General features: G+C 35.6%; 1 protein-coding gene across 3 annotated transcripts in view; it reads left to right on the forward strand.

The window, feature by feature from the left end:
- Window positions 1–12,457, forward strand: part of DYNC2H1 (dynein cytoplasmic 2 heavy chain 1) — a 300,856-nt gene that overhangs the window by 211,867 nt on the left and 76,532 nt on the right. For all 3 annotated transcript variants that reach the window (XM_036324418.1, XM_036324416.1, XM_036324417.1), the window contains 3 exons: window positions 142–217; window positions 3,978–4,186; window positions 8,036–8,140. In XM_036324418.1, coding sequence (XP_036180311.1) covers window positions 142–217; window positions 3,978–4,186; window positions 8,036–8,140 — 390 coding nt within the window. The remainder of the gene's footprint in view (window positions 1–141; window positions 218–3,977; window positions 4,187–8,035; window positions 8,141–12,457) is intronic.

The following is a 12,457-nucleotide window of genomic DNA, read 5'->3' on the forward strand; positions in this document are numbered from 1 at the left end:
GGATTTTTAGCATGTATTGAACATTGTTTTTAAGTTATGTAAGGACTATGATGTGTGTGTGTGTGTGTGTGTGTGTGTGTGTGTGTGTATCTTTGAACACTGCTTATAGTTCTTTAATACTTTTAAATTTTCTTTATATAGGGTTGGACCAAATTTTATGAGTTTTCTTTATCAGATCTTCGGGCTGGTTACAACATTATTGACAGGCTCTTTGATGGTAGGTTCTAGTGATGAAAATTTTTATCTGTTGTTAATGAAAAAAAATTGACATTAACATCATGGTTTCTTCAAAAATGACTTAACTTTCTTTCATAAAACTTGCTTTTTATTTTGTGATTTATGTCCTGGCCACCATGCTTGTGTTCTGAGAGTTCTTATCTAGTGTGGTCACCGTTTTTGATATAACGCTTAAGAGATCTAATTGCTCTGTAGCCTTTAGGAAGCAAAAAGCAAACAAGATCACATAATCCAATCCCCTGAGGCCACCAGTTCTCTGCCTCATGAAGACAGAAACAGCCCTGGAAGTTTATTATGTAGGGCCCAGGCAAGGAGACACTAGAGTTTAGACAATGATGGATTAAAAAGATTATGTTGATAGGAATCTCAAGTTTAAAAATGTCCTGAACAGAACTCTTGATCCCTTTTCCCCCATCCCAACCTGCAAACTTGCCAAACCATTGTTCCCTGCGTCAGCCCCATTTTAGTAAATGGCACCACCATTCATGTAATTGTTTTAGTTCAAAGCCTATGAGTCACCATGGATTCTTTTATTTTTCTCATCCTCAATTATCCAGTGCTTTGAAAATTTCTGTTCCTTTCATGTCCAAATCACATGATGGTTCTATTTACTTCTTCCCACGTCATCAAGCAATAACTATTAGTTAATGCCAAATAGTATCCTGAGTTTTTTGTTTATTTAACCATCTTTTAAAATTGTACATCAGAAAAGTACATACAAATGTTCAACTCAATAAATATTTATAAATTTTAACTAATCCAAAACCAATGAACAGCATTACCAACATTCCCAAAGCACCTCCCCTATTCTTGTCACACATTACTCAACATTTTCCCATGCTGTGTCAAGGGGAACCACTTTCCTGACTTCCATGAGCTATTGTTTTAATTTGACAGAGAGTTTTCTGGAGGATATGTACTAATACTTTACCTTGCACAGAGATTGGTAATTTTCCAAAATGCTTTTGAAAATTTATTTGATTTTTATAATACCACTATAAGGCAAATATTATTAGTACCCTTTTAGGATGAGGAAACTAGAGAACAGAGTTTGAATGATTTGTTCATCAGTATATTTCAAGGTTGTTATGGAATTAATAGCATCACATGATTTTTATGTCTACCACATCATTGAGTTGTTGTGAATAAGAGGCAGATACTTTAAAATAATATTAAATGTCATGGTAAAAATCTAACTGTATGATTTTATATTTACAAAATTTCCTGATATTAAGAGAATTCCACAAATGTAGAATTAAATACAAAAACGAGAAAAAGTTCTAATTATAGAGGGCAGTTTATGTAGAGATTATGTAGCTATGAGATCTCAACAAGTTTCTTGACCTTTAAGTATGAGTTTCCTGATCTGTAAAATAAGAATAATAGTAGGTACTACTTCAATTGATTCAACTTGTGAGAAGTTTAAATGAGAAATACTAGATAAAGTATTTAACATTTAGTACATTTAATGTATTGAGTAAGCCATCAGTAATGATTGACTTATTACTATTGCTATGTTATAATTTATGTTCTATTTATTTTCTCATATCCTAAACAAAATAAAATGTGTCTTGAGAATAATGGGTATTTTTATTTTTAATAAAAATTCTATAAAATATTTTCTGTGACGGCTGTTTGTATTTTTAAGTTGAAAGGTATATTAATGTTTCTGTATGTCTTGTATGACTTACTTATGAATGAATGAATGAGTGAATGACATATGCATTACTAGTGTATTATTTACTGAACATCAGAACTTACTTGGCAAGTCCTGCTGAAGTCCCTTGTAGCTACTTAGCCATTATTCATAATAAGATATAGGTGGAAAACAACTTTAATTAGTCCTCTACCCTAGAGGGGCCCTAGATCTGCAGGAGGCAGCCTAAATCACCTATGCCCCAAGGCTATAGTAACACTGGCATCAACCTTTGTAATCTCTGAATTATAAAATTTTAATGAAATTGAACTAGTAAGGCTAGCAGTGATGTTAACTAGCTAGTTTAAATATAATTGTGTTTCCTATATTTACTCATACCTAAGATATAATTCTCACATTTTAACATTACCACTGAAATGTGATTAAGAGGATATCTCTGACGCTGGCCAAGTATTGCTCAGTGGTTAGAGTTGTGAGAACCCCGGAGAGGGAACCCACTCCGTCCCACCGACCGACGGCGACCCCAATCAACCGCAGGAGACGTCCCTTGATGCAAACTGCAAGAGGTTTTATTCCAGCGCGCTGGGGCTCAGCTCATACTCACGCAGGAGCAGAGGAGATGGGCGCCCAGTCAGGGGTTTTTCATCTTTTTATATGCAAAAATCACACATCAGGGAGGGGTGGCATGCAGGAGGGTAAGAGGAGAACAAAGGAATTCCAAAGGGGTCTGGTTTGTGTCTTGATAGGGATAAGGCACTCCCGCTTGGTGTTTTTACAACCTGTTTATCTCAATGGTTGATTGAAGCCTGCCCTTTGTTGGGGCTATCTCCTGGAACCTCCTCAGGGAGGGCGTCTTTCCCTCTGTTCCTATCTCTAGTGGGGGGGGGGAGCCTGGGGAGTTGAGCTAAAACAGGCAATTAGGCCTGGCAGCTGGGCCTGTGCATTTTGTAACATTCTTTTATTCTTTCAGAGTATTGATCTGTGGACGAGAGGGTCAGGGGTTCGATTTCCAGTCAAGGGCAAGAACCTGGGGTTGCCGGTCTGAACCCTCCCCTCCTCCTTGGTCGGGGCACTTGTGGGAGGCAACCAATCGAGGTGTCTGTCTCTCTAAAAATCAATGAAAAAATATCCTCACTCCTTGAAAACAAAATTTTTTTAAGAGGATATCTCTGTTGCAAAATGGAAGCTTATAGAAAAGTCCCCTGTGGTTTTTTTTATACTACATTACTTTTCTATTAGAATAGAAAATGGACAGTTGACTATAAAAATCATGACTTTGAGGAGACTATAATGTGTGAAGGTGTTTAGTAGTTTCCCTATTAATTGCATTACTTTATGAACTAAGTTCATCATTGTATAAAATTATGTTTTGAATATGTTCTTCTAAGGAATTTCCAGTTTAAGGAACAGTATTGTGTGGCAGATAAGGATATGGCTCTGGTTTCAAAGTACCTCATTTCAGTCCAGATCAGCCGTGGGCAATCTATGGCCCGTGGGCTGGATCAGGCCTGTTTGAAATGAATAAAACTAAAAAAAAAAAAGACCGTACCCTTTTATGTAATGATGTTTACTTTGAATTTATATTAGTTCACACAAACACTCCATCCATGCTTTTGTTCCGGCCCTCCGGTCCAGTTTAAGAGCCCATTGTGGCCCTTGAGTCAAAAAGTTTGCCCACCCCTGCTCCAGATCTATGGGATTTTCTGATTTTGGTGACTTAACCTCCCTGTATCTCAATTTCTCCATCTGTATAATTGGATAATAGTAACAGTTCTGTTTGTTATGATTCTTAAGTGAATCTATTTATGTAAAACACTTGGAAATTTTTATTTTATTTAATAATCTCTCAAAAATATTAGCCATTGTGTGATTATTGAATATTAATTATTAATAATAATATTTATTAATGGACATATTAATATTACTGAGCATTTTAAGAAATGACTTAGCTGAATTAAATATATTGTTATAGTCTATATTTCCATATAATTGGAGTCTGGAATTTAGTTGATATTTTAGAATATTTAAAAGAATTTTCTAATATCTGAGAAATGAAGCTAATAAAAGTATTTTTAAATTATAGGTACCAAAGATGTGCAGTGGGAATTTGTTCATGGTTTACTTGAAAATGCTATTTATGGAGGACGTATAGATAACTATTTTGACCTTAGAGTTCTTCAATCATACCTGAAACAGTTTTTTAATTCTTCAGTAATTGATGTATTAAACGAAATGAACAAGAAAAGCATTTTCCCATATACCTTATCTCTGCCAAAATCCTGCAGCATTTTGGTAAGTAAAATTAATCCTTGTCAATCTATTACCAGATATATACTTGTGTTATTTCTTATATTGTTAAATATATGTTGTTTCTTTCTAAATGCACAAGTAATTATCATTCACAAATGTGGGTTATTTGTTATACCAATATGCAGCCTGATTCTCTAAACTCTAGGTGTCCCTTCGCTTTTGGATACTTACTGAAGATTGACTGATGATCATAGCATATACTGTGTAGGTAAATCTTGAAGGAAGTAGTAAAGGAAAAAAAATTTTTTTTTAAATATATTTTATTGATTTTTTACAGAGAGGAAGGGAGAGAGATAGAGAGCCAGAAACATCGATGAGAGAGGAACATCGATCAGCCGCCTCCTGCACATCTACTGGGGATGTGCCCGCAACCCAGGCACATGCCCCCGACCGGAATCGATCCTGGGACCCTTCAGTCCGCAGGCCGACGCTCTATCCACTGAGCCAAACCGGTTTCGGCAGCAAAGGAAAATTTTTAAATGTAGAACTTCTCTGAAGATCTGGAGTGGGGGAATATGCTACTTCCTAGTAGGCATGAGGGCTCTGATATGTTTAATAATATTAACGAAATTAAAAAAAAATATTTAACAAATGTCTATTTTCATATACTGGTTTATAAATTTAAAGCAGCTCTAAAAATATAAGATATTATCTGGCTTTCATAGCAACACTTTTGTGTATGTATATTTATTTTAACCAGGTTTAGCTTTTTGCTTTGAGTCATTCTATGAAAACCTCCTAGAATGCAGCGCCCTTTTCCAGAAAATAGTACTAAATATAGTCCAAATACTTCAATTCTAGTTTATTTTACCTCAAAACTATATTTGTATAAATGCCCAAATAGTATTTTTATTAGAGTATTATAATTATATCTATGTTCATTAATTACAAAGATATAAATATGTATGCACACAATTATATAGTTTTTCTCCTACTATTGTTGTGCCTTTTTCTGTCATTTTTTCAAGAAAAATTTCTGTTTCAGTAATATAATTATCAAAAAATAAAAGCTTGAAAACCTATATTAAAGATATTACTCTTATATCTTATATGTTATATTACTAAATATCCCATCTGTTTTTTTTATTATTCAGTAATATACTTTGAACATTTGCCCAGTGGTAGCCCTGTTCCAGACATTGTGGATTCTGATGCATCTGCAGAGTTCACTTTCTCGTGGGAGAACCTTAGAGTGAATGAGCAAATAGATATATCACATGCTTATTTACCATTTATCTACTTCAGAAAATGTACCCTGAAAAGTCTTCCATCTCTATTGTTCGAGGTTTACATTGAAAAACAAAATTCATACAGAAAAGTATACATCATACATGGGATTGCAATTCATTTTTATACATTGAACACATGAGTGTAACCCGCACTGGGATAAAGAAACATCTTTATCACCTCCCCATAATTCCTCCTTAGGCTTCCTTCTAACAGCCTACATTAGTTTTGCTTTATATGAATGCTATCATTTGTTATATATACTTTTGTGTTCAAGTGGGGATAAATCAGCCTGGATGTTGCCTGTTATTTAGGAAACATGTCTGTGTAGAGTCCTAAGTAAGAGAAGACTCTAGTCCAGGGGTGGGCAAATTTGACTCGAGGGCCACAATGGGTTCTTAAACTGGACCGGAGGCCGGAACAAAAGCATGGATGGAGTGTTTGTGTGAACTAATATAAATTCAAAGTAAACATCATTACATAAAAGGGTACGGTCTTTTTTTTTTTTTTTTAGTTTTATTCATTTCAAACGGGCCGGATCCAGCCCGCGGGCCGTAGTTTGCCCACGGCTGCTCTAGTCAGTCTAGATGAGACAATTTCACAGCTATTTTGAAATGAACAAAGTATATAAACACAAATAAAATAATAGTTTTATATTTATAGGATGATTTATGAGAATCAGTGTTTGGCCTTCTAATTGACCTAGGTAGGAGGAGGAATCCAAAAGCTTCCCAGGGATAGGGGAACACAAGCGCACACACTCCTGCACATACACATTTACAAATGCATGCGTGTATACAAGGTTACACTCATATGCATGCATATGTTTACACATTGTGCTTGGAGTCCTTGTGGAGGATTACAGATGTTGAACTATAGGAAAGGAATAATTTCAAAGAACAGCATAGCATGTCTTTCCAAAATAGGACATATTTCTAGGTCTTGGGCTTCCTGGAATCTGATTGTTTCCTTGGAAATACTTCAGGGGCAGCTGCCAAGAATAGGAAAAAGATGATGGTGTGCAGGGAGCGGAAGATGAGTGTCTTCACCAAGAATCGTTGCTTTAGCAAGAACAGTTTATATGCATATACAATACCTGCCTTAAAATGACTTGTCTCTTCATAAAAATAAAACAATTTCCATCTTTGGGCCAAACTGAATAAATCCTGTCGATATATACTCTTACTTGCCCATCTAGATGCATACTTGCCAAATCATGTCTGCAATGTTCATGGTAATTCTTGGGATTAAATGATAGATTTATCAGTGCATTTCATCAGCTAACTGAAAACTGAGGAAATGCTTTATGATAAAGTGATTTACAAAGCAGTGCTTGCATGCCAGAGTATTTGTATATAGACTTCTGGGGTTTCTATAAATTAAAAGAAAAAGATTGCTAGAATATTTATTTCTGATATAAGCAGAACTATACTCTTGTAGATCACAACGAAAATAATTACAGGGCTTTCCTGAAAACATTCTACACAATATCTTACACATACTAAGGGTAGCCACTTAAATATGTTTGTTTTAATCAATTCAGGGTTCCTTTGAATGTGGAAAGTTAGGATAAAAAAATATAGTATCAAATAATTTAAATATGAGGAGGTAGTAATGACAAAGAATATTTCTTTTTTTAAAATTGATTTCAGAGAGAGGAAGGGAGAGGGAGAGACAGAAACATCAATGATGAGAGAGAATCATAGATCGGTTGCCTCCTTCATGCCCCCTACTGGGGATTGAGCTGGCAACCCGGGCATGTGCCCTGACTGGGAATTGAACTGTGACCTCCTGGTTCATGGGTTGATGCTCAACCACTGAGCCACACCGGCTGGGCTATATTTCTTTTTCTGTTAATTAAAAAATTTTAATGTTGCCCTAGCTGGCTTGGCTCAGTGGATAGAGCGTCAGCCTGCGGACTGAAGGGTCGCGGGTTTGATTCTTGTCAAGGGCATATGCCTGGGTTTCGGACTCAATCCCCAGTAGGGAGCGTGCAGGAGGTAGCTGATCAATGATTCTCTCTCATCATTGATGCTTCCATCTCTCTCTCCCTCTCCCTTCCTCTCTGAAATCAATAAAAATATACTTAAAAAGAAATAAAAAATAAAAATGTTTAATGTTGACATAATTGTAGGTGTCCCCCTTTTCCCCTGCCTTTGCCACATCCACCCACTCCCCTCTCCCCTCCCTTGGCCTTCACCAAACTATTGTCCATGCCCATAGGTTATGCATATATGTTCTTTAGCAAATCCCTTCATCTTCTTTACCCAGTCACCCCTAACTTGGGCACCGGCCAGTCTATTCCATGTATTTATGCTTCTGGTTCCATTTTGTTCATCAGTCTATTAATTAAATTCCACCTATAAGTGAGATCATGTGATCTTTGTCTTTCTCTGACTGGCTTATTTCATTTATCTAATACTCTCCAAGTCCACCTATGCTGTAAAAAGAATATTACTTACAGATGATACAAACTGAAAGCGAGATTTATCTAGAAATGTATGTTAATAAGTAATAATTTAATACTTCACAGCATTGTCTGGGATTTCAATAGATTTTAGTTCAATCTTTTTTGAAAAATTGTTTTTCCTTTTTTATATTTAGGACTATCGTGCTGTCATTGAAAAGCTCCCAGAGGATGACAAACCTAGTTTCTTCGGCCTGCCTGCCAATATCGCTCGCTCTTCTCAACGCATGATCAGTTCTCAGGTAACCTAAGAAAAGATGAGCTTTTAGAAAAAACGTTCCTACTGAGCCTAAAAGAAATAACATTAATTTATTTAAAACTATAGATCCCACAAATTTTTATTTTAAAATGTTATTTTATTTAATGCAATATATTCCACTCTTACCTTGAATAAATTTTTAAATGAACCAAATAGTTCTATCTTAATACATTTGTTAAAATTAGTAAAATATCATTGAACATTATCAGTTTCATCCAAAATATGTTTGTTTTATTCCTGTGATTTCAAGTTACTTTAAATGTAATTCATGCAATTAATTATATAATTAATTCTTTTATAAAAGGGCGTTTTATAACAGTAACATTGATTTTTCTATAAGAGCTACATATTTTTTTTAAGCGCTAGCTACATATTCTTTTTTTCCTAAGCATATTTTGACATCCTAGAAATTTTTCATGGACTCCACAGTAATTTAAAAGCAAAAATTTTAAAATGTGTTATATTTATTCTTAAAATGTAATCATTTTTTTTTATTGCCAACATCTGAGGATTAATTCCAGGTGTAATATTCTTAGTAACATTGCACTGAACGGCCTTCATGAACTCAGCAGATGTGGTACCTCATGCTCAGCACCTGCAGTTATCCTGACTCAAATGATTTTCCAGTTATTAGAGAAGTCAGACATTCCCAGAAAAATCAGTTTTTGATATCAGGCAGCTTACAATGCTCTTTTCTCTGAGTTAGTCCTCTGTTTAAACATATTAACTCATATTTCAAGACCATGTTTATTAACTACAACTTTGCAAATAACACCATCAACCAAAAGAGGTAATATAGTATGAACTTTTTACACAGGGTATTACATTCTGAGTTCTAACTATAGTAAAATCTATGTTTGAACACTTGTCACATTTTGAGTTCTATAAAGCAAGTGGATTGGAAAACATTATAAGCCTATTTAATTTTGTAATGTACACAATGATTTTATATTTACAACTTACAAATATTATGAACTTGACTTTTTAGTTTCGTGGTTTATCATTTAGTAAGAAATAAAAATGTTTTTTCATTTGAAAAATGGCAATTAAAGGGAAAGATTGAGGCATCTATCTTACTGTTCTCTTGTGAATTATATTTCACTAGAGGCCCAGTGCCTTTTGTAGTCCCGGAGCCTGGGGCCTAAACCGGCTCAGCCATCAGTTGGACATCCTTAGCGCAGGATAATTGTTATTTTTAATCTCTTAAATAGTCTCAGGACAAGGTGTTTTCCAATAGGGTGTGTCAACTGTCTTCTACCCCCCCCCCCCCCCCCCCAGGCAAGGCAAATGTATATGTGGGAAAGATGTCCTCCACTGTGTGAGGGAATGACTCAGTCCAGGAAACTTGGGGTGTCGGCCTTCTGAGCTCTATCCCCTGAGTCTCCAGTCCTGGGTTCTGCTCTCACAGCTCCAGTCCACTCCACCCTCCCTCTGCCAGAGCAAAGGTGGGTGGCTCCACAGGGAATTTTGTGCATTGGCCGTGTAAGAGGGTGCCTGAATTTTCAGCTCTCTCTCCCTGGCAGACAGCACCCCGCTGCTTTTCAGAGCCAGATGTTATGTGGGTCCCTCCTCAGTTTGGTGCTCTCTGTTGGAGATTAGACCCCAGAGTTCTCAGTGGCAACCCCCCACAGCTGAGGTATCTCTCCAGGACTTAAGTTGCTGTCTGTGGGCACCAGGCCAGCTCTTTTGCACCTCCGCCCCTCCTACCAGTCTCTATGCCGTCTCCACTTTCGGTCCTTGGGTGTCAGGGTTCTCTCCTGCGAGGTTTCTGTTGACTACTCAGGAAGTTTTTCTGTATTTTAGTTGTATTTCCAGTGTGTTCCTGGGAGCATGTCCGTGCAGCATCCATATACTGTACTCTGCTGCCATTTTTAACCCTATTATTCCTTTTAATAGTATAATTTTAAAGTAAAATGTTCCTTCCCTTATTTAATCTGTTGTCTAGATATCACTCAGTTTAGTCAGAAGTTTCATAATTTTATTAGTCTTTTTTAGTAAACGACTTTTTTATCTGATCTAGTGTGTATTTTTTATTTTATTAAAAGTTTTTTGCTCTTATTTGCTTTCATATACATTCTCAACTTCATAATTTGTTTAATTTGTTCAGTTTTCAGCACTGCTTTTTTTTCCAACATAAACATTTACTGTTATAATTATCCTCCAGATTTTTATTCATTGTCGTTCCATAAGTTTTGATATGTGGACATTTTTGGGTGGTGAATGTTCATAATCATAGTATTTCAAACACACTACTTTATCATCCAGAGCCAAGGCAGAAGGAATCAAGTTCCCCTAGTGCTCCCTCTGTGGGGCATGTTTCCTAATTACTGTATTGGGTGCTGCTCTTTCAAGGTCTGGGTTTCTATTTCCTGTCTTTGGAAATGTGGACCTTATACTTTAAATGAGGGACATTTTACAAAGTAACTGGCCAAGTTCATAAAAGACAAGGAAAGACTGTCACAGTTTGGGGCGAGACTATGGTTATATAACTACTAAATATAATGTGACATTCTCATGAAACAGGAAAAGGACATTTCTGGGAAAATTCACCTATAGTAGTTTCGTTAATAGTATTGTACCAGTGTTAATTTCCTCATTTTGATCATTGTGTTGTGATAATGTAAGGCTCTAACATTAGGAGAAGCTGTGTGAAATATATGATGGGAATTTTCTGTACAATTTTTGCCATTTTTCTGTAAGTCTAAAAGTAGTTTAAAATATGAAGTAAACAAACAAGCAAAACAACCTATGGCCCCTTAGATTAGTTTTGCCTCTTTGGCTTTAACATTTTAAGATTTCCCTTAATATCTCTGGCACTTGAGTCATAAATTTTAACAGTTTTTTTTGATGATATTACTGTTTATTAATAATTTTTAAACATATTGTTACAAAATTTTGTTTAGACATCGAGTCTGCCATAATCCCTGAGACAAAACTGTAATTTACTTAATTTCTTTCACAATCCACTTTCTCATGTAGATTGGGGATATGTTTATTTCAGAAATCTATATTGTTTCTCACTCCCAGAAGAATTATAATGGAGGTGACTTACAAAAATATAAACAACTTACTAGTGTAAAATCAATAGTTGTGGAAATTAGTTAAAAAGAATATTAGGAAAGGAAAAGAATATAAAACTAGGGAAACAGTTTGTACCAAAAGAAAACAAAACCCACGCTCTAAGTTCTATGTTAGATCAAAATTTTCTCTGTATGCTTTATAATATCCAAATTAAAAAGGAAATTACAATTGTATATATGGCTTAGTGTCTGAAAACATACCTATTGTTCAGGAAAAACAGAGGTATTCCTGAAATGTCTCCATTGTTCTTTGGAATAGGACAGGTGGAATAGGAGTGACATCTTCTCTACAACCTTATAGATATCCCGAAACATACCAAGGCATAATACACCATGTTCAGGCTGAATAGAACATGGAAGAAGTGATGCAAATATGTTGTTCATAGGAAATTTTATCCCTTTTGATAAAATTTTAAAAGAATAGTATAATCTTGCACTGCATAATGAAGTTTAGGTCCACAACGGCCCACATGTACTCTGGTGGTTCCATAAGATTATATTGGAGCTGAAAAATTTCTATTGCCTAGTGCCGTGGTCGGCAAACTGCAGCTCGTGAGCCACATGCAGCTCTTTGGCCCCTTCAGTGTGGCTCTTCCTAAGCCTTAGGAGTACCCTAATTAAGTTAATAACAATGTACCTACCTATATAGTTTAAGTTTAAAAATTTTGGCTCTCAAAAGAAATTTCAATCGTTGTACTGTTGATATTTGGCTCTGCTGACTAATGAATTTGCCGACCACTGGCTAGTGACATTGTAGCCATCATATCACAACACATTACTCATGTGTTTGTGGTGATTGTTGCCAGTATTTACAAACCTACTGTGCTTCCAGTCTTATGAAAGCATAGCCCACACAGTAAATAATGTTTGATAAGACTAATAAATGACTGTTACTGGACTTATTATTTGCTATACTGTACTTTTTATTATTATTTTAGAGTGTATTATTTCTACTAATAAAATTGTCTCCCTGATGCCATGTTATGCTGGCAACAGCATCATTCATCTCATGTTTACTCCCTCTTTTGATGGCATCATTTTCCCTTGTGCTTATAGTCCAGGAGGAATAGACTATACCTTTTAGGTTTGTATATACACATAGTAGGAGTGTAGTCTATGCCATTTAGGTTTATGTAAGTACTCTGATGTTCATACCAGGACACATTCCCCAATGATTAATTTCTCAGAACATATCCTTGTTGTTAAGCAGTGTGCATGAT

The sequence above is a fragment of the Myotis myotis genome, unplaced genomic scaffold (assembly GCF_014108235.1).
Source record: "Myotis myotis isolate mMyoMyo1 unplaced genomic scaffold, mMyoMyo1.p scaffold_m19_p_10, whole genome shotgun sequence".
Classification (NCBI taxonomy): domain Eukaryota; kingdom Metazoa; phylum Chordata; class Mammalia; order Chiroptera; family Vespertilionidae; genus Myotis; species Myotis myotis.